At 39.3% G+C, this 23,442-nt stretch overlaps 1 protein-coding gene across 1 annotated transcript in view; it reads left to right on the top strand.

The window, feature by feature from the left end:
* The window catches only part of LOC134680323 (cell adhesion molecule Dscam2-like), a 38,657-nt gene that overhangs the window by 5,112 nt on the left and 10,103 nt on the right, over positions 1-23,442 (top strand). Inside the window, exons 5-25 of the mRNA XM_063539438.1 lie at positions 5,749-5,924; positions 6,209-6,490; positions 6,576-6,695; positions 6,778-6,981; positions 7,057-7,204; positions 7,418-7,575; positions 7,663-7,983; positions 8,075-8,145; positions 8,357-8,474; positions 8,566-8,715; positions 9,019-9,168; positions 9,627-9,797; positions 9,983-10,106; positions 10,716-10,897; positions 11,813-11,980; positions 12,495-12,695; positions 14,648-14,854; positions 14,992-15,182; positions 15,877-15,985; positions 16,137-16,421; positions 16,750-16,935. Of these exons, the coding sequence (XP_063395508.1) occupies positions 5,749-5,924; positions 6,209-6,490; positions 6,576-6,695; positions 6,778-6,981; positions 7,057-7,204; positions 7,418-7,575; positions 7,663-7,983; positions 8,075-8,145; positions 8,357-8,474; positions 8,566-8,715; positions 9,019-9,168; positions 9,627-9,797; positions 9,983-10,106; positions 10,716-10,897; positions 11,813-11,980; positions 12,495-12,695; positions 14,648-14,854; positions 14,992-15,182; positions 15,877-15,985; positions 16,137-16,421; positions 16,750-16,935 (3,722 nt within the window). The remainder of the gene's footprint in view (positions 1-5,748; positions 5,925-6,208; positions 6,491-6,575; positions 6,696-6,777; positions 6,982-7,056; positions 7,205-7,417; positions 7,576-7,662; positions 7,984-8,074; positions 8,146-8,356; positions 8,475-8,565; positions 8,716-9,018; positions 9,169-9,626; positions 9,798-9,982; positions 10,107-10,715; positions 10,898-11,812; positions 11,981-12,494; positions 12,696-14,647; positions 14,855-14,991; positions 15,183-15,876; positions 15,986-16,136; positions 16,422-16,749; positions 16,936-23,442) is intronic.

Below are 23,442 nucleotides of genomic sequence, written 5' to 3'. Positions count from 1 at the left end.
TATATATTACTGATTAGTAATTATGTATAACGGAATTTAATGAAAAGATGTTATAATCATTTTATGTTGGATATTTCGATAAATGGACGAGGTACATGAGAAACCACGATTGTGACGTCATTTGTGGAATGACAAGTGGCATAATTAACCAGGTGCAAGTGGCTGGCTAGCGATGGGCATAAAAGGGCCTGACCAAATTCATTTGTGTCAGTCTGCTTTGAGCATCAGCACTGAGTTAATCGTCGCCAAAGGAATATTCAAAGTTAAGTAAATACTATGTTGATAATTAATAATATGTATTATAATAATTAAGTATTTACTTGATTAATTAAATAGATGGATTAATTAATTCAATCATCTCTTAGTGAATAATTACTCTTAGTAATTATATTTATTAGTTGTTGATAATAAGGTGAATAAATAGGATGATTGACTTTAATAAACAGTTTTATTTTCAACACATGTAGTGTTTATTATTTTATTTATGATACTTATAACCCCAATAACAACCAGTGATTGTTTTAGCAGTTGTATATACTTTGAACCAAGGTAAATAAATAACTAACGACAAGTTATGCCTAAATTATACGCCAAACATAGTGTTATTAGGCAGTAATGGGAATAGAAGTAATATTGATTATTCATTTTGAGTTTTATATTTAAATTTGCTTATTTACATGGAAGTGGGGTTTCTCCTTATTTACTTAGACAGCTATTTTAATTCGCTTTTCTCACATCAGAAGTGGGATGTTACACATATTCTATGCCTACAAAACTAATGTTTCAGGAGCAGTACGAGTATACGACTGATTATGCTAGTCAAAAGCCGGACGCTACCCAACTCTAAGAACTGTATGCTGCGCTATACTGGACACAAGGACACTGCTGGTATCTCATTTTCAGTGAAAACCCCAGGTGAAACAAGATATTTGGTATACTAAGCATGACACTTTTTATGAAGAACAGCAGCAAACAGCTTAAAGGAAATCGCGAAACAGAAACTGCCGCGCCTGTGAGACGCTGCGGAGTGGCGCCTGTCTGGAAGGATGACTGATGAATTACCTATGTTGTTTCTGGTATGTTAAAATTTGGTTTAATTTAAAAAGTAGGACTATTTATGTTAAATACCTTAAACGTCGTCAACATCAGTATTATTACCTTCACCGCGAAACTACCTACGAATAGTTACTGATTTGGATAAACGTAAACATCTGCTCTTTTTATAACCGGTCGTATGTAACCAGCCATAATGAGACTTAAATAAATATATTCTATTTAAAACGACGATTTGGTTAATGATTGAATAGGAGAATAAAAAAGGGTTATTTGTGAAAACGTTGAAATAACGTTATTTATAGCCCGGATAATTATTTTTCGAAATCAGTTAGCTACAACTCTAATCTTATTTTATTAGAAGAGTTTGAGGTCTCCATTAAAGACTACGTTTGAATTTAGCTAAGCGGTTAAATATAATGGGCATTTGAATTGTAACTTACCGCGTGTCATAAGTTAGGTATTTCAAGTCACGTTCAGCTGCCGGTTTAGTTACGAATTTGATACTTTATTTAAGTGTCACGGTTTTGATATTGATCGTCAGTTTTGAGACTTTTCTTAACCGACCGTTAACGGTATACGGGAAAGTGAAAATGCCCTTGTACGTTCTTTGTATTTGAATAGTCACATTATTTCTTATTTTTGTTACGATTGACACGATAATAAATATTATTATAATATCTGTTAGGTACTTAATATTTATATAATGCCAGTTACTTAGGTTAGTTTTTTTAATAGTCTGATATCGAAGTCACATATCTTAAAGATACAAGAGACTGTTTAAATAAGTAAGAACAGTAAATGAAATAAAATAAATAATATTCAACTGTCAGGTCGTTGTAAAGTACTGTATAGGATAAAGTCAGCATACTTTTTAATCTTCAAGCTCCTCGTAAGCTTATCGATATACAACAGTCTGTAGTCGTGATACTTGCATATATAGTAATAACGGTTATTTACAATTTTGTACATACCGTCGTAAGATAGGAGACTTACTGCTAGTTCCGTGTACAGATAGTAATACGTGTTTTAAAATTTTGACATAAAAGCGTTTTTGATAGTATGCTTCCAGTTAGCTTAATAAATTTACTAATTGATTGAATATTAAATGACTACTAAAATAAGAGATACCTCAGTGACAACTTTAGACAATTACGTCGTACAAAAAGTAGACTAGTCAGTTGTTCTTGTGGTTATCAGAGGTAATAAAATTGAAGTCCCGTATTAGTAAATAATGTTTTGAAACCGTGAAAGTTGAAAGGTAGTGTTTTGCACATGAAAATTATTCAGTAAATAAAAAGGACATATTCTCTTGGTAATAAAATTACTTTATTAAAAAAAAAAGAAAAATACACAACTTAGAGTAGGTACGATCGATTAATGAGTATAAGATAAACGTATTCCTTTAGGAAAATTCGTCTAGCTGACTTGTAAGGAACGTAAATAAATAATAATACAATATTTTAAACCGTTATATGTATATGTACCACCATTCACATGGTCAGGTGGTAATTAATTGTACTAGGCAATTTTGTACCTATGACCTTCTGTAGGGCTAATACGGTCGGCTCTTTGTCATTTGCCACCATGCCTGTCACGTTCTAACAAAAATGTAATACGAGAGTAACTCATGGAATGGCGGGTGATAAAATGCGACCATAATACCGCTGTCCTAGAGAATGACTTTTGTATGAAAAGTACGCCTTTGTACGATAAGTTCTTTTGCACAATTAAGATTCAACTAGGAGATTATCTCGTTATCTGCTAAATAGGTTTAAATACAGTTACGATCGAAGCTCAAAAAAAAAAAACATTTAAGAAGAAGTACGTTTCCTATTATATGTAACCGCATTTTTGCCATCGAAGCTTCAGAGATAGATCTATACATATTGAATACATTATAGAGAATTCTGACCACTGACTTTTAGAGTACCTAGTTGTTTTGTGGGATGGCCGAACGGAGTTAAAAATTATGTTAGGTTAGGTTTATATAAAATTCTTAGGAGCGATCCAACGTAGGAAGTTCTAATAGAATGAAAATGAAAAAAAATGTTTATTTCTGTTAAACAATAAAGGATAAGATCTCCTTGTAGGATAGACGTTACCAGTGGCAGGAGAATGGTTTTTAAACATAATTTATTGTAAATTAATTAGGGACATAGGGCTCGCAGAATTATTTTCCATTTGTCACAATTTTGAGCAGCTACTTCCAGCTCTTTCCAGTCGAGTCCACTTGAGTCAGCCTCCTTCTCAACTGACCGCCTCCATGTTGTACAAGGCCTCCCCGACCATCTAAATGCCAGCTGAATGCCAAAATAATTTTGTATTGAACAGATACGTAAAGCTTAGTTTTATTTCCCCACTTTTAAGTTCATTATTTATTGTGGTTGTAAGCTTATAGAAGAAGAACTTAGTAAGTTTTACGGAGGTTGGAGGTCTTGGATTGGAAACTTTCATGTGTTGGCGTTTTCATTTGTCAAAAAAAAAAGAAGAGATTGCCTACCAGGTTGGAGTTCCCGGGTTCGATACCCAGTGGGTACATCTATTTGTGTGTTTATCGGAAGGATTTGTTCCTTAGCCGTGAATGTTTATTTTATGTATATAAGTATGAATATTTATGTACATATGCATAAATATATTTATACATCTCTATCGTCTTCTAGTGCCCGAAACATAAGCTAGTTGAGCTTGCTATGGGACTAAGAAGTTTATATACTTATGGTGATAATTTATGTATTATAAAAAAAAAGACAAAGTAAAGAGATGTATGTAAGAGATGTATGTTGGTTGGTCATATGACTGACGATGATGATGGTGATGTTATGAGCAAGTCATATATCACTTTATGGCCAATGAAAAAAAAAAAGAGAATGATGTATGAAAGAATGCTTGATGAAGTTGAGAAATCCATGGTGAAAAAAAAAAAAAAAAAGAGAGAGAGAAATGCAAAAAGAAATAACTGGTGCATTTGTACACGTGTTGGCCTGAAAAAAAAAAAAGAGAAATGCAAAAAAAAAAAAATGGTGCATTTGAAGTGTTGGCCTGAAAAAAAAAAGAGAGATGCGCAATATATATGTATATGTTTATCTTATATTTTGTTTTTATTGGGTGCTAGTACTAGCATAAGGCAAATATAATATGATTATTTCTATCTATGTTTGAGATGAGACAGTCTCTGGCCAAACTATAGTAATGGGTATCGAAATTGTATGATCATACAATACTTACCTAACAGACCATAATGAGGTGTACTTCGGGAACGAAGTACAAGTCAGTATGGCCGTGTTAGAATATTATTATCCTATGTACAAATTGTATTACGTATGAAACTGACCTGTTTCTCTTTGAAGTCCAATGTTGATAATATATTGCACTATTTAAACACTTAAACACAACTTCACGTGAAGTTTACACAATTGGTGATTTATGTGGGTACGATACGAAACCACGGTAGATAAGAGAAACAGGGGTAGTGGTAACTTTAATAATAATATAGTAGTTAACCTACTACTAAGATTTGTACATTACTTTTAAGTGATTTATTATGTATATATATTACTGATTAGTAATTATGTATAACGGAATTTAATGAAAAGATGTTATAATCATTTTATGTTGGATATTTCGATAAATGGACGAGGTACATGAGAAACCACGATTGTGACGTCATTTGTGGAATGACAAGTGGCATAATTAACCAGGTGCAAGTGGCTGGCTAGCGATGGGCATAAAAGGGCCTGACCAAATTCATTTGTGTCAGTCTGCTTTGAGCATCAGCACTGAGTTAATCGTCGCCAAAGGAATATTCAAAGTTAAGTAAATACTATGTTGATAATTAATAATATGTATTATAATAATTAAGTATTTACTTGATTAATTAAATAGATGGATTAATTAATTCAATCATCTCTTAGTGAATAATTACTCTTAGTAATTATATTTATTAGTTGTTGATAATAAGGTGAATAAATAGGATGATTGACTTTAATAAACAGTTTTATTTTCAACACATGTAGTGTTTATTATTTTATTTATGATACTTATAACCCCAATAACAACCAGTGATTGTTTTAGCAGTTGTATATACTTTGAACCAAGGTAAATAAATAACTAACGACAAGTTATGCCTAAATTATACGCCAAACATAGTGTTATTAGGCAGTAATGGGAATAGAAGTAATATTGATTATTCATTTTGAGTTTTATATTTAAATTTGCTTATTTACATGGAAGTGGGGTTTCTCCTTATTTACTTAGACAGCTATTTTAATTCGCTTTTCTCACAAGCGCATCAGAGAGTGGATCAGCTACACTCTAATAACACGAGCTAAAAATTGCCTAGTCCAGAGCACACAGTCGCTGGGGCCGAAATCGGTCAGGAGAGCATCATCATGATATGCGTATAAATATTATGAATAGATATTATGTAATAACCGTTTCAAAATAATACAGTCGCCATCAGATATATCGGAGCGGCCAAGGTGCTCACAAATATCTGAGCACGCCTCTATTGTCAAGGCGTTAGTGCTTGTTCAGATATTGTGAACACCTTGGCCGCTCCGATATATCTGATGGCGACTGTACATGTCATCTTTAGTTAATTAATACAAAGTTTTCAAAGTTGCCTTTTTGTCGCGCCTTTACACAGCAAAATATGATCCTTTTTGGAGTTTGAATTGTTTTTTCCATGTACAGCGAGGTGTGGTGGTGGCGCGACGGCGAACGCATCGGTGGAGTTGGGCGCGTGTCAGCGCGCAGCGCGGCGTTGCGGCTGCGGCCCGCACTACCCGCGGACCAGGCGGCGTACGCGTGCAGTGTGACCGCGCCCGATGGACAGGTCGCTAGGCGGGAAATCGAGATTCAAGTTCGAAGTAAGTACCTATACAGCGAAATGGGTCCTATGGATCGCACTGTCCTATCAAGAAGTGGTGTGACAATAATATCAAATCAGGTTATTCAAGAATCTCAATCAATCTTAGCAATCTCTCTAGAGCGTAAACTCTTGAATTGATTCCGTGGATCAAAAGGTTTTGCGTCATTGTAGAAGTTTTTCTGGAGAAATATTATAATTTTTGGATAAATACTACGTTATTGTAGCTAGCCGTATTTAAACAATAAATATATGAGTTGAAGTAATAGTCATTTTCCTTTACAGATCCGCCAAAGATTTCACCATTTATATTTTCGGCCGAGTTGACAGAGGGCAGCAGCGCGCAAGCGCTCTGCGGCGTATCGTCCGGCGACAAACCTCTATACTTTTCGTGGCTGAAAGATGGCGCCCCACTGCCGGCGGCCCTGCAGGTTCAGGAGAAGAGTCTCGGCGAGTTTTCTCTACTCGTATTCCCCGCGTTGGCTGCGAGGCACTCCGGCGTTTACACCTGCCGTGTCGCCAATCATGCCGCGAGTGCCAACTACAGCGCTACTCTCAGCGTTAAAGGTGTTTAATATTTAACTAAAATAACCTAAAGTTTAACGATTTTTTCTTGGTGGCCCTTTTATCAAAAGTCTTTTTTTTATCACAGTGGCACCTTCATGGACAACAGAACCATCCGATGCTGCAGTCTTGCTGGGTGCTCCTTTGCTACTAGAATGTGCCGCTAGAGGTCATCCAACACCAGTGATAACGTGGTTTAGAAAAGTTGGTAAGATGAATAGTACCAAATTCTACTTTTATAGACCTTAAAGCCCCTGGGCATTAGTAAAAATGACAGCTTCCTCTTTTAGGTGAGTCTCCAAATGGTCTAGAAAATGAGGAGCAATGGGAAGAGGTCAGCGGTGGTCAGTGGGGTGATCCTGGAGGAGCGGCGGCGCGAGGCGGTGCACTTTCAGCTGCAGCTGCGGCTAGACGCCACCAGGGCCGGTATCGGTGTAAAGCTGATAACGGAGTCGGCGCTCCTCTGCTCAAGCACGTCAATGTTACCGTCCACGGTCGGTATTCTTATTCTTTGTCCACTAATCCTTCCTCTTATCTAACAATCAACTAATGAATCCTATTATCTGTAGAACCTGCACACTTCGAAGCTACCGAACCACGAAACGTATCAGCAGTGCGCGGCCGCGAGGCTGTTCTCTGGTGCCGCGCACGGGGTGATGCGCCACTTAGTCTCACATGGACGAGACTTGGCCGCCGTTTAGACCTTGACTCTTTTCGGTACGTTCGATTTTCGGTTCGATCAACTAATTTTTTCAATGTATGGAACATTGAAAAAGTCTGCACATTTTATACTCTTGTTTATTACAACTGTGCCATAAAACATAAATCACATATGTACATAATCTAAATCTCTGTAGACACTGAATGTCACGTCTAAGATAAGAAACTTGGTTGAGCTTTCTAGTCACTCTTTATGCTTTCGTTGTACAGATGGTCAATATCTGAAAGCGGAGCGGGCGGCGCTGGAGAAGCGCTTCGCTCGGAGCTTCGATTACGAGCCGCCGAGGGTGCTGACGCAGGAGAATATCGCTGCCTTGCTGCGAACCATTACGGTCGCGCTGAAATGCTTGTATTCCTGCATGTTGAAGGTAACTAAACTATTTATTTATATATTTAGCTACATTTTTGGTCCTTAAATTACTCGTAAATACTGATGATTTTTTTTTGTCAAACAGAACCTCCCGAGGCACCAGCTGGATTGCGGCTAGGTGGTGTAGGCGCGCGCTGGATTAGATTAGTTTGGGACGCAAGCTCCACAGACGCTCGCTATTCGGCTATATACACACCTTTGCACGCGCCTCCTGGTTCAGCAGCTTTGACAGTTAATCTCACTATTGAAACAGCACCGCTTGATGCGGAAATTCCTTCGGGCGCATTGTCTGCAATACTGTCTGGGCTTCGTCCAGCAGCGGCTTATTCTCTCCGTGCTGTTGCTGCCAATCATGTAGGCGCTTCACCGCCGTCCGCACCTCTGCTTTTTACTACCCTCGAGGAAGGTGAGTTTCAGATACATAGTTACTATGTACTGCAAATTTAAATCACAGAAGCGTTTTTCACTCTGTTTTAACGACATTTCTTTTTTCGTAGCTCCTTCAAGCGCTCCCCAAGACGTAAGAGTGCGAGCGGTTGCACCGGGAGAACTGCTAGTGTCCTGGACGGTGAGTGCAATATCTGTTTACCATCATGACTAGGGATTGCACGACGAATCCGAAGTGTAGGGGAAGATCTGCGAATCCGGTATCCAGATCCGGATAATTTCGTACATTTCGGATCGGGATTGCAAACTCTGATCATGACGTATACTACTGATATGTCTGCGTCTGGGTCAATTCGGAGTTTTAGTTCAAATTTTTTATATAATCCCAACAGGCTCCATCGCGAGACTCCTGGAACGGCGAGTTGTTAGGGTACGTAGTGACGTGGCGAGCGTTATCAGGAGCAGATGATGACGAAGAAAGCGAAGGCGAGGAAGGAGCGGCGCGTGCAGGTCCGATATTATTTAAGTACATACCTGAATAAAAATATTATAAAAGTAAAAAAATTTAGTTCGTGCTAATCTGCTAATTCAATACAAACAGGTAGTGTAGCGATAGCAGGATGGGCGCGCACCGAGTTAACACTGCGTGGGTTGCATAGATACGCGCGCTACGCAGTATCTTTACGAGCTTACAATCGCGCCGGGGCCGGTCCGCCTGCTCCACCAGTTTACGCCTCAACTGCAGATGGAGGTTAGTCGAATCTTTGCTACTCTATGGCATGAACCATAGACCTCTCGTCTATCAGTACTTAATTTTAGCTGCGACTTGTATGAAACCTGCAAGACGTATGCGAAGTCGGTACACAAATGGAGGGGTTGACATTGGATGTGGAACATCAGGGGCAAAGGGGTTTTATTACAAAACGGTCGCATTTGGTTTTATGAGACTTCTTGCATAAACTATAAATAGTAGTTAAAATATACCCCGTCTGTTTTAACTATATCCTAATATGAGCCACTCTTCTAACCGTAACCGTGACTTGTTGTTTGACAGTGCCTCTCGAGGCTGTAGGCGGGGTACGATGCGCTGCAGAAGCGGGTGCGTTGCGCGTATGGTGGTCACCACCGGCGCCGCCTGCTCCACCACCAGCACCAGCTCTCGCTGGCTACGATGTCCACTATGCTCCTCAATACGACTCGCCAGGTATGTAATAAATAGATAGACAGATAGATGATAATTAGGTATGTCAGGGAGGGTCCACCATAGGCACGACTCATGTGAGATCATCTTTCAAATTGGCTAAATAGAAGCTGAATTCCCGGAAAAAGAGGGCATAGTCGCCCACATACCACCTGGAGGCGCACAGTGGAAAAAGAGGCTGCATCAGTTGGCCTCGGTTGGGCGGAGCTGGAGGAGGCCGCGCAGGACCGTGAAAAATGGAATTCCCTTCTGAGAGCCCTGTGTCCCTGATGAGGGATAACAGGATATCATCATCATATGAAGCTGACTGTCTGTCCAACGTTGTGTAAATGAAATATTTCTCCAGCTAATCTCTTCTTAATCCTAAACCTATTGTACGAACGTTCGATTTTGTTATTAACAAGTACTTTTTGTGTAGCATTTATCAAGTATTTCGTAAACAAAAATTGTCGGTCATGTAGCATGGACTGGTCCTGCTGGCGGCGGCGTGGCAGCAGCGGCGTCAGGCGCGTCGGGCGCCACTTTACGTCAGCTGCGACCTGCGACCAACTACTCCGTCTGGGTACGAGCCCGCACTGGATCTGGGCCCGGACCTCCTTCTACGACTGTTACTTGTACTACACTTGATGACGGTAAGCGCCCAATATGCTTCGGCACTTTAAAGCACTATAGCATTGCGCGCTTTCAATTCTTAGTAATTATTTTCATATGTTTTACGCACCACGCTAAGCAAGTCCCATCTACTAACCATAGGTACTTTATGTCATATTTCTTCGATTAGGTACGAATATCTAAGTTCGTGGAATATTTTCAACAGTTCCGGGGGCAATACGCTCAGTGCGCGCGTTGGCATCAAGCGCGAGCACTGTGCGCGTGTCGTGGCGCGCGCCACCACGGACTCGGATCAGCCACTTTACACTATACACTAAGGAGCGCGACAAGTAAGTGTCTATTAAGCCGTTCATTAGCTTTCCGATATATCCGGTGATAAATATATCACCTGAAATAAGGCCATATGTAAACTATACCTAATAAAATTCGTCCTTTTAGAATTTTACTTTCGTTCGTACATTGTGTGTGCGGTTTGTAATTTTATTCGGATATCTTTCATTCTAAAGCTAGGACGCTAAGCACGATTAATTTCGTGCAATAGCCCACCTGTTCCTATCTCTATTGCTTGCGTATATTTATATTACTATCCCACTCGCACAGTGGCAATGACCGCGGGCTTTACGGCGCTGTGCACTTATGTGATGGGGAAAAAATGTGAAACTCGCGACAGGTCACGTGACCGTAAGATTCGTAAGACGTAAGACGGACACGTGACGTGATCGAAAAACTGTTACAATGTAATTGAGTTTTCACTTCTGCCGGTAGGTACTCCCGGAGTACAACCCGTTGTTTTTTTTTTCTATACATTACTTTACAGTATAAAAAAGTGTAGGTATATCAATAATCCGTGTGTATAAAGAACCATCAAATAATAATTTTATTATATTATTCAATAAAAAAAATCTTTGATAACTTTATTGTATTGTTTCTGACGCAAGAGTGGGTGGGGAGTGGTCTCAGCGAGTGGAGCCGGACGAGGATCTGGAGGAAGAGGGCGAGGCGTGGCACGAAGTGCGGGGGCTGCGCGAGCGCGTGCTGTACGAGTTCTGGGTGCGTGCGCACAATGGCGCCGGCGCGGGTGAGCCGGGCCGGGTCGCTACTGCGGCGCCGGCCAGTAACGGTAATCAGACTTCTTTTCTTTTTGTTAGCCTGGTTAAGTGTCCCACTGCTGAGCAAAGGCCTCCCCTCGCTTCCTCCACTCAACCCTGTCTTTTGTAGTTTCCCACCAATCCGGACAAAATACGTCCAAGTCGTCCCGCCATCTCCTTTTCGGTCTGCCTGCACTCCGGCTAGCACCATCTATAGTGTTCCGTGGGTCCCACTCCGTAACCATTTTGGCCCACCTTTCAGAAACAATCCGACTAGCTACTAAGGGTCTCCTCTGATATATCGACGCGCATTCGGCAAAAGCCGATAGGAAAAAGCTTTATGTCCACGCAATAAGAGCGAAAAAGTCGTCGTTCGGCTCGGCTCGCATCGGCCGGCGCCGGCCGACGCGTCGTCGGCTTCTTCGCTCTTATTGCGTGGACATAAAGCTTTTTCCTATCGGCTTTTGCCGAATGCGCGTCGATATATTAGGGGAGACCCTAATTCTAATAATCCTTATACATAGCAGGCGCGTATTCGCATCTTAATAACAGGTCATGAATTAAATCAGATCCATAACAGATCCAGATCAAATTCATAACCTGTTGTTAAAGCTCCTAACTACTCGGTCGCTGGCAGTGAATGTGTTAACTACCTCGTGCTGCAGACTATACAAATGCAACTAATATTATTTATCATCCCACAATCTTATAATTTTAACGAGCAATCCTTGTTATTATTATTTAATGTACATTATATTTATTTATATTTCGGGATCCCGGAAACTGCTCTAACGATTTCGATTAAATTTGCTATATGGGGGTTTTCGAAAGCGAAAAATCGATCTAGCTAGGTGTCATCTCTGGGAAAAGCTTGAGTTTTTATATGTTTTCCGTTCAAAGCTCGGTCTCCCAAATAATGCTACTAATCAGCAATGTTTGTACCATAGCCCCAGTGCGCGTGCTGTCATGGCCGCGAACAATACGAGCGATACGCGGGACCCGCGTGCGATTACGCTGTATGGTGGCGGGCGGAGGTTCCGGAGCCATCCGTCGCCGCTGGGCGCCTCTGCCGCGGCGGCACACTGTCACTGCAGCTGGGGATCTGCTTATACATGGTAATAAGCCACCACCAACAAAACTAAAAAAAATGTCGCCTGGTTAGGTCACTAAACCAGAGTTTCTTATATGCTTATCCCATTAGCTCGATAGTTCGAAACCAACCTATATAATACATTTTCTTTCCTAAATTTCCCAGCAACTATAATAGTTAGTCCTTAGTTTTTGATAGTATGTCCAACAAGACGGCTATTGCCGGCAATTACTCGTAGCGGTGGTGTTTTTTTACACTTCGGTACCTACCAGTCTTTCACTATCCATGGTAACAACCAGTCGGATATAAATCATGTGAACAATATATTAGAACCGTATCTCATTTTTTTACTTGATGTACTTCAAGTTCCCGATTTAAAGAATGAAACACGACACCGGTCGTGTCCGGGCCGGAGCTTCCGGAGCTTAATTTTCTACAACAGATGACCGTGTCACGTGATGCGTCCATAGAAAACGAAGCGCTGGAAGCTCCGGCTCGGTCTAACGTGAGTCATCCTTAACTCAGTTTTATTCATGTAGAGTTAGAAGCAGAATCATCAGGCAACTACACTTGCCTCGTATCCGGCGCGGACGGATCCAGCGACATAGCCACGTGGAGAGTAGATCTTCGAGCGCCGCCGGCCGCCCCGCTCGCGCCGCGCCTGCTGCGCGCTGATCACCATAACATGCTCGTCGCCTGGGACGCCGCGCCGGCGCATATAGAAATGGAGCCTATATTAGGTATCAAATTTATATGATGTAGGTAATCATGAGACTTTTGAGATAATTATTTTATGACACAAATGCCTCAATACCTGCAGCTGTTTCAACCAACACTGTTTTTGTAGTGTTGGGCGTGCAGCGAGGCGGGGCGTGCAGCGTGCATGTTAAACAAATGCAAACGTATAGGAGCGGCCTAGTGCACGCTGCTCAAATCACTTGTGAGCCCGCCGCCACGCTGCACGCCCCGCCAAATGCTCCGCTCCGAGCGTCCACTCAGGCCTTACACTTAAGAATCTTGGCACACATATGTACATAAATGTTAAAGTTGCTATAAAATATTTGACAAAATTTATTGAAATCTAGACACGCGGCAGCGTGTCAAGCCAAGTTCAAGCAAAGGAACTGGCTAGCCAGCGCCGAGTGTAATATTACACGAACCACTTGGTGCCACTTTTGACCCTTCTATAACTCAAAACATCTTTGACGTAAACACATAAAACTACGTGTGTTTAATTATATCCATAAGGATATCTAGAAGCCCAAATTTCATGAAGCTAGCTCAAACGGTTATAAAGGTATGAAGGTCAAAAAGTCGTAAATTTTAAGACTGACTTATGACTTATAGTACCTAAACCTAACCTACTTCCAGATGACCTAGAAGGATGAAATTTGGAATCCATCTTGGTCATTGTGTGTAACCGTAGGAAAAAATCTAAAAATAAAATAAAGTTAAAAAATAGGGGGGGTCCCCATACAAAAAAAAACACTTTTTATTGGGACTGACATATAAGTACCTAAACCTAACCTACTTCCAGATGACCTAGAAGGATGAAATTTGGAATCCAGCTCGGTTATTGTGTGTAACCGTAGGAAAAAATCTAAAAATAAAATAAAGTTTAAAAATAGGGGGGGTCCCCATACAAAAAAAAACATTTTTTATTGGGACTGATATAAGTACCTAAACCTAACCTACTTCCAGATGACCTAGAAGGATGAAATTTGGAATCCAGCTCGGTTATTGTGTGTAAGCGTAGGAAAAAATCTAAAAATAAAAAAAAGTTAAAAAATAGGGGGGGTCCCCATACAAAAAAATATTTTTTTATTGTAGCGTTGGAACCGTTACAAGCAGATATTTGAAACTACCCCAATATATGTATTATTATATTTGCTATATTAAAATAAAGTTTAGTCAAAAAATAAGTGGTGCCCCATACAAAAAACTTTTAATACGCTCTAAACAACCGGCCAACGGTGTGTCGTCGGCGGCGCGCGGTACCACATAATTATACAAAGAACAGAAGTAAAAACCATACAGCGGAAACACAAGAAAAAACATTAAATCTCAATACCTGCCTAGTTTTCTTTACAAAAAGTATTGATATCCCACCAAAAACATAAATGTAAAAAAGGAGAGCCAAGTTCAATACAAAAATTATGCTTGGCTGTGGGGCTCGCCGCAAAAAGAATGGAGATCTAAATGAGTGCCACTGCCAAGTTCTATGCAAAATCCAAATATGTATTTATAGGAACAAAATAACATTATAAACAAGTATTAAACTCTATTTCTTTGCTTTATTAGATACCTATAACAATTGCTGTTATTTAAAAAAATGTGAGATCTTAAAGTAGGTTAGATTTGGCTTGGCCAGGTTTTATCAGAATTACAATATATATAAAATGATTGATATAATGAAAACTGGCCAAGTCAAATCTAACCTACTTTAAGATCTCACATTTTTTTTAAATAACAGCAATTGTTATAGGTATCTAATAAAGCAAAGAAATAGAGTTTAATACTTGTTTATAATGTTATTTTGTTCCTATAAATACATATTTGGATTTTGCATAGAACTTGGCAGTGGCACTCATTTAGATCTCCATTCTTTTTGCGGCGAGCCCCACAGCCAAGCATAATTTTTGTATTGAACTTGGCTCTCCTTTTTTACATTTATGTTTTTGGTGGGATTCAGGTTACACGATATGGTGGACGCGTGAAGGTGCCACGGGTGGCACGGCGCGTTCAGCCCGAGTCCCAGCCGGCGCGAGCGTTGGGGGTTATTCCCGCGCGCTAAGAGGGCTTGCATGCGGGGCGCGGCACAAAGTGTGGCTGCGCGCTCACTCGCTAGCGGGTGTGAGCGTACCTTCAACGCCATTACTAGCCGCTACTACTGGTCGCCGTAAGTACACCTAGGTTACTTACTATGGTCATGCATTTAATATCGTGTAGTAAAAAACGCATGGAAGTTCCACTAGTGTCTAAAATACTTTCTGATTTCCACTAACATCTGCAAAAAATTGGCGAATTTGTGCGTAGAAGCCGGAGCACCGCCGGGTGCGGCATTCATTTGGGCCAACAGCACATCGCTGCGGCTCAACCTGCTCGTCTGGAGGGCGGGGGGCGCGGCCGGCGAACTGCCATGCCCTGTGGCACGCTGGAGCGTGGCGCTACGGCCTGCTGCTGGCGGCGGCTGGTCCGCGCTGCCGGAAGACGGCGAGACTGCGGAGGTAACTTTCATACTCGTACTGTTTCAGTGTCTTATTGAGGAAATTTGGTGAGTAGGAACTGGTCACCTTGACTTTTCGTACTGCTAACGGCTACTAATTTTTTTTTTTTTTATTATGAATGGGCTTACTCATGGCCACAGACTAGCCGAGGCGTAGACGTGGCCTACGATGGAGCGAGCTCGCCCAGAAGGTGCCTGTTCACTCTTGATTTGAAGGTTGCCGGGTTATAAGAACACGGAAATATAGACGCCGGCAGGGAATTCCATTCCTTGGCAGTGCGCATAAGGAAAGTAGAAGCAAAGCGCTTCGTGCGAATTGGTGGAATATAATATATTAAGTTTAGAATATACTAAGTTTAAGTCCCGACAAGATAAGCTGGCCTTGGTGTAGCGCCTGATAGTTTCGATTATTTTCATCCAAAATAGCCGCAATGATATATTTTCCCCTACCTTATACAAAAACTTAGTTTCTTGGCGGCCAAGCCTATTTACAATTAAACTTCTTAATCGCACAATCTAATCTGAGCTTCTTTTTGACTGCCTCTGTGACATCAAAGAATATTTAATTTGATTATTGGTTTACCTAATATCATATCTATCATAAGTCTACTCTGCATACTGTTGTGTAAGTACCTAATACTGTTTACGTGGGTGGGTATGTATTAAATCTCAACTAAATTATCCATCTCTCCCAGGCGGGTGGTTTAGCGCCAGGCGCATGGTATGAGGTGCGCGTGGCGGCGCACGGTGCAGCGGCAGTTACGCGCGCACGATACCGGGCTGCCACCCGAGCTCGGTCTGGTGGTAAGATCATTAAACCAATTCTACGTTTAAGCTAAATCATCTTACCTATTTGCCTTACACCTTGTTCTCCCCAGTACAAAAGTAAACTTCTGTTAGCGAATCTTAAACTGATAAAAAAACAAAGGTAACAGAACTTCACGCATTTCATTAGAAAGAATCGGTGATCCTGTCGAGCTGGCAGTAGAAGAAGGTGCCTCACCAGCGGGCGTGGAAGGCGTCCCGGGTGGCGACACAGAAGGGCGCACATGGCGTGGCGGCCTTGCGCCAGCACTAGCGGCAGGGGCGCTAGCAGCGCTGCTGGGAGCTGGCGCAGCGGCGTTGCTGCGTGCTCGCCGGGCGTCGACCCCGCCGCCCGCGCGACCCGCACATCCTCATCCGCAGCTCTACACTACAGAGCCGGGGAAGAGGAACGGGAAGACTCTCACGCCACCGAATGGTACGTAAAATATAAGAGAAAAAACGCGACGACTGCAGATTTAATACGTTCTTGCACCTGCACAATATTGTTGTCATACTATTGTCAAGCGCTGCAACTAAATGAATACCTAACCTATTTGCTCACTTTGTAAATGTAGGTATTCTAAAATACTTTATATGTACTGTGTTTTAAAGTTAAATTCCAAAATGTAAAGAAAGTAATTCCAAACTTTATCCAATACAGTTGCCGCGTCTTTTAGCAAGGCATTTTATCAGCCATCAATAAAAAGTAAAACCTTATAATTTTTAGACCTACTACTATCCTTACACCAGCTTCATGTCTAAAGGTGAATTGGAAGAGATCAGCCCGTACGCGACCTTCAGCATGGGCGGCGGTGCAACAAACACGGGCACGACCGGCACGACAGGCGCGCGTAGCGGCTGCGCGCTGCACTTACACACGTTTGGGCGCGCGTCGCCACTGGCGATGGCGGCGCCGCCGTCACGTCCTAACTTACTACATCACGCATCAGGTAAGTCATCATTACAAGACGTGTGATGTTAGGCATGGGCGGTGGCACGATAAAAAACGGGCACGACCAACACTTGCACTAAAGGCAAGTGTCACGCGCTGCGGTTGCGCTTTGCTCATAGGTACTCTTAAACTTGCGCGCTTTCTGCTACCCACGCGTCCTAATGCTTAAAGGTAAGTCCTAAGGCTTTTATTGTGTGATAGTAATCATGGAAAGTGGGACGTTAACAATCATTTTTGATGTGATCGCCATCCGTAGCAAATCGCAACGGCACGCCAACGGTAATATTGCAGTACTTTATTGTCATTAATTTTGAATCACTTGGAACCATATACATACAATTGGCCTGAATTAAAAAAATTAAACGTAGATATTTGATTTTATTTAGGTCACGTTTTAGATCCAACGGTTGTTCAAGGAAAATAATATAAGACTGCACGTGCACGTGGCATAAGATATTGCTCAGTTAAGACTGCGTCGTGCAAAATCAGCGAAAAAGGCAGTCACCGTTTAGTCGCTAGCGTCCACATCGCTTGATAAAAAAATTTATAATAAATATCATTATTATCCCAAAGAGTGTGTTTACAACGAATCACCCTTGAAAATTTGAAATCTTTTACAATATAATAAATACACTCATGCAAAGTTGTACCTAAAACGTGATGAACGAGTGTCAGCGTTTAGTAAAATTTGTATAAAAAAATCGATGCTCATGCTACAAAATCGAGTGATTTCGAAAGCCAGATAACTAGACTACAACGAATCAGGCTTTTCCTATTTTTCCTCTTAAAGGCTACAGAGAAATTCAATCGTAAACGTAAACTTTCGTAAAATTTCCATACATCCGCCATATCTGTCAAATTCTCCTTCTCCTCAGATGCCCGCTGTGGGCCGTTGGAAGCGGACGCGTACATGCTTTTTCCAAATTGACTTTTCAATTTGGCATATATATTGACAGAAATTCATGTCCGTATACGAATGATGATACCAGTGAAAAACTGTGTTCAAAATAAATAGGGTAAATGAATAATGTCACACGGAGATCCAGAGTCATTAAAATTTTGATTTGTTTTACATTATCAAACTGCACAACGGGACTTAATCGCGTATTTAAGTTTTAAGTTTTAAACAAGACCAAGTGCGGGTAGTTCGAAAAACTCGCGCGGCTAGAAGATGTTGATGTTAACTTGAGCCAGTCTTCTCCGAGACCACGGGGACAACGCCGTCCTCGAAACGTCGGAGGTAAATCTTAAAACTTAAATACGCGATTAAGTCCCGTTGTGCAGTTTGATAATGTTTAATAATCGTGAAAGTTTAAATCAGTGTTTTGATTTGTTTTTATTCATAAGTCATAATACTTTAAAAATATAACAAATTATTTAAAATATATACGAACACAACCAAATCAGCGTAATTAGTTTCTTCCTAATTCACTAAAAATTAAAAAAGTTTGAAGATTTGTTTTATCTTATTGGAATAAATTTTCATTGTGCTGGCATTCATATTACGTCATTTTAAAAACATATATGACATAATGTCAATATACTAGATAGACAATTTATCAACAAATTTCTTCACATTTTAACGTAAACAATATAAATTATTAAAATTTTATTTATGAAGACGAAGCAATGTTGTTCACATAATATCAGCAATAAAATTTTTAGTTTCAACCAGTTTTGTTGCTATTCTGAGAGCTATCACGTGTTTTGAAAGTTAATTCAATGATATATCATCAAGAAATTGAAACCAAGACTCGACCTGCAGTCTCAGCGTGTTTTTGTGGCTATATTATCAGTTGAAAGAACGATATTTCCATCGCAGTGGTATGGTTTACGAGTACCTATATTGGTTTCATGTGACGATGTTTATATAAATGTATCTATCAAATAACAACGTGCTTTTATTTCATTGATATTCGGTGCAAAACGATAACTCAGTAGGTAACGAAAAATAATTACTTATCAAAAATGCCTTAAAGTTTTTTCAGTGAACGTTTATTTATAGGTATTTATGAGGTCTTATGTCTTATCAGCGTGGCTTTGGCCTTTGGACATTTTTGTAATGCTTTGTAATAAGGTAGGTGAGGTATCTATATCCCTCATTTAATAACCTTTTTTTGAATTAATTACAATTTAATTATTTAAATAAATAAGTGGTCTACAAACATACATATCCGCTCGGTCCGCTAAAATAATTTAAGTGCCCTACATAATAGGTATATTTAAGATTAACAATCAGTAAACATCATTAATTACGCTCAAATGCTTGTTTCAGTACAAATTGGCTGAAATACTTCGGACATAAAACCTAAAGGTATAAAAGTACAATTTGCTAAGTAAACTGTCAATCTACATTAATTATAATAGATAGACTCTTAGAAGTCAGCTTACTGAAGATTATGAACAACATATAAGTACTTTCTAAATAAAATACAATTTGTTTTTCCATGACTCATGTAGGCCGTATTTTACTATAGACCATTTTAAATTGAAGATGAAATTAATTCATGATAAAAGCTAATAAGGCCCGGTAATATTTTCTGTTATTCTTGAACTTCTGTTCAAGTCAGTGTTCAACTGTCAGTGCAAGTAACAAGGCCCGGTTCCGAACCAACATGGTATGGTTTTTAGGGTTCCGTACCCAAAGGTTTACCCTTTTACTAAGGGACCCTATTACTAAGACTTCGCTGTCCGTCCGTCCGTCCGTCCATCTGTCTGTCACCAGGCTGTATCTCACGAACCGTGATAGCTAGACAGTTGAAATTTTCACAGATGATATATTTCTGTTGCCGCCAGAGATATGACTTATTTGAAATACTTGTATTTAAAATGCAAATACAAAATGCAAAATACCTATTTTGTATTTAAATACCTTTTGAAGAAAACTATTTTGTATTTTATTTGAAATAGTTTTTGGGACCTATTTTCTATTTTCAAAATACAAAATACTTTATAGTAGGTAGGTAATGTAGGTAGGAGTTACAATCTCTTCTGATGTTACAATACTGGCAACTCTCTCATTCTTTTAACATGAAACTGTTGAATCTGTTTAGTAACGTCGCACATGACCGCAAGCGTAGTGAGTGGTTAAAAAAGAGGAATCTTGAGTGTTGGGAGGGTTTCAAGGCACGAGAGGAGAGCAAACTTTTCTGCCCTGGTGAAACACAAACGAGACGTTTTCATCACACTAACGAGAGGCATTATACTAGCTGTGAAACATTACAAATTAATGCTTTAAAAGTTGGTCGATAAAAACCATCATCCATACCTACATCCTACCGGTTAATATGAGCAAACAACTAGAAATTGGCACTTTAGATAGAGGATTGATTTCAAAGAATAAAGAGAGTCTTTTCAACTCGGAAATTCCGAGTAATACTTTTTAATTCAGACTAGGTAACTAATCACTACTCAGAGTACCTTTTATCGAAAAGTATTTGTATTTTAAAAAAATATTTTGAAAATAATTATTTCGTATTTTGTATTTAAATACAAATTCAAAAACTATTTTGTATTTTGCATTTGAAATAGTATTATCAAGGAAGTATTTGTATTTTGTATTTAAATACTTTTTATAAAGTATTTTTCGCATCTCTGGTTGCCGCTATAACAACAAATACTAAAAACAGAATAAAATAAAGATTTAAATGGGGCTCCCATACAACAAACGTGATTTTAGACCAAAGTTATGCAACGTCGGGAGTGGTCAGTACTTGGATGGGTGACCGTTTTTTTTTGCTTTTTTTTTGCATTATGGTACGGAACCCTTCGTGCGCGAGTCCGACTCGCACTTGCCCGGTTTTTTTTATAAAACGTGTATTTTTCAAAAGCGCTGGAATATTTATATAACTATTTCGGTATGTGAAGAAACATGAACAAATGAGAAATCTATATTGAATTGATTTGTTAATAATATCCTGATTATTAATAGAACTATTTCAGTTAAAATAAAGGTGGGCCTTATATGCTTCACCTGACCTTATTCGTCCACATTTAGATCCTATAGCTATATTTGGTCACTTTGGCCGTCACTATCTATTTGATGCCGATTGTACTAACAATTAAAAGTACAGCTCATATGAAAACCTGTACTGAAACTTAAGCATTTGAGCGTAATTAAAGATGTTCACTGATTATTAACATTACGTGTTAAGGAACCGTGTCCCGATGGTGCGTCCATTAATGAATCGCATACTTACGGATAGAGGTTTACGAGTACATTCACGGAAAAATGATTATAGGCAACCCAATACTAGTGGCTTAGTTGCCGTTTATAAATCATTTGTGTCGAGCAAAATCAGCGGAAAAGGCAGTCACCGTTTAGTCGCTAGCGTTCACATCTCTTGATAAAAAAAATTATAATAAATGTCATTATTGTCCCAAAGAGTGTGTTTACAACGAATCACCCTTGAAAATCTGAAATCTTTTACAATATAATAAATACACTTATGCAAAGTTGTACCTAAAATGAGATGAACGAGTGTCAGCGTTTAGTAAAATTTATATAAAAAAATCGATGCTCAAGCTATAAAACCGAGTGATTTCGAAAGCCAGATAACTGGACTACAACGAATCAGGCTTTTCCTATTTTTCTTCTTAAAGGCAACAGAGAAATTTAAGGTTAAAGTTAGGTGAGGAATATAAGGCCCGACGGGTAACAAGGCCCAGCATTCAAGAATAGTAGTTAAAATAACAATTAAATAGCTGTAAGCAGTACTGTAAAATACTGATAAGTGTTTGCGGCCTCCTCACTGAGGAGATTTTGTAATGTCATGACCGAACTGGACCAAACGTTGGCATGTTATGATAAGTCTTGTCATTCATGATAGTGTCGGGCCCGTATAAAGTAGTATGAACGACAGCCTTACTGGATCGTATTTTATATTTTTCTTAATTCTAATATGTCAATGCGGTTACCAACTTTTTCTGTCACGTGTGATTATATGCTCTTTGTCTGTCACACGTGTCTTAGAATAAATTTGCACGTTCTTTGTTCGGTTTTATATTTTGTTTGGAAATAACTTATTTAACATTATGCTACGCTAACATCGGTGCACGTAGAGAGATCATATTCGACACATACATGGATTTTTCATAAATTGTGAATCCGTATAACTCCAGCTAATAAGAAACAGATTGCTATTATATAGTAAAGGCTTTCCATAATATTGACAACCGTATGACATCATATGAAGTAATAATACGCAAGATTTTGAATTGTTGATTCCAATCGCAAGTTGTTCAAGACATGAAAATTTTAGCAATATTATTTATTTTTTACTTTTATGAATCATTCATTAATTTATTTCATCAAAAAATGGTTGTCTGTAAAGTCAGTATACGGACGATAATTTTGCGTGATAACGTCATAAGAAAACGTGGCCGTAACGTTACCATGGAAATCTGTCCACAACGTTATCATGGAGATTTGGCCACAACGTGACCGGTGTTCATCGATTTATAAGACGTTATCACGCCAAAAATATTTACAACAACAAATCCACTGCTTCATTGTTCACCCTAATGCCACTAAACATCCCAACTCTGTAGGTTTATAACATTAAAAATGTTTATCAGATCGTTTTCGTGGGAGACTGTACATTTTCAAAAGTTACAACGATAACAAAAGGCAGTGGTATTAAAAGATGCAGGAGTTTGCGGAGCATCGTAAGGTAGGTAAGGTATTAACACAATTATCGTTACGAAACACAAACTAAGCTTTTGCGATGTAGTACAATTTAAATCAATTCTAAAAGTGAAGTTTGTATAGGTATGTATATTCTTCTGAGAATAAATTGTCTTATACCTGGAATCGATTGTTTTAGTAAGTTAGGTAACAAACACTCTATATTACAATCTTGTACCTATTACAAATGCAAAGTATAGATCGTGTCATTCACGAAAACGCGTGCCTTGACTTGTATTGCCATGTTATTAAAGGTTAGATTTACCAAAGCAGCGCGTCATCGTGGATCACATGAAACTATAAAACAAAATGCCAACAATCAAATGAATCTAGGCCTTAATTTACTATACAGGGTGGAAAGATAAGTCGGGCCCTGGAGGGAAATTACCTTAATTATACCTTATTTTTAAAAAGAAACAAAACTGCATTCAAAGATTTTCTAAAAACTCGTTTGCCTCGCCCGGGACTCGAACCGACTAAAAATTCCAAAAAATAAAAACTCGCAAGTTTATTCTACTAGTCGATACAGTTAATATTAATGATAACATTTCTCCAAGAAACATTAGGTCTTACACTCGTCTGTTGTACAAAATATCCATAAAATCTAATATTTAGTACTAAGATTTCGTTTGACAAGCCAGATTGAATAAAAAAAGAAAAATACTTTTAATGCAGTTTTGTTTCTTTTTAAAAATAAAGGAATGTCTCTTTTAAGTAAAATGAGCCAGCTTAAGGATTTAAGGCTCCCTCCAGGGCCCGACTTATCTTTCCATCCTGTATACCATTTTAAATTTAAGGCGTAATTAATTCCAGATAAAG

Source organism: Cydia fagiglandana, chromosome 3, assembly GCF_963556715.1.
Source record: "Cydia fagiglandana chromosome 3, ilCydFagi1.1, whole genome shotgun sequence".
Classification (NCBI taxonomy): Eukaryota; Metazoa; Arthropoda; class Insecta; order Lepidoptera; family Tortricidae; genus Cydia; species Cydia fagiglandana.
Note: the sequence above shows the minus strand (reverse complement) of the source record. Positions and strands in the feature narration are given on the sequence as shown.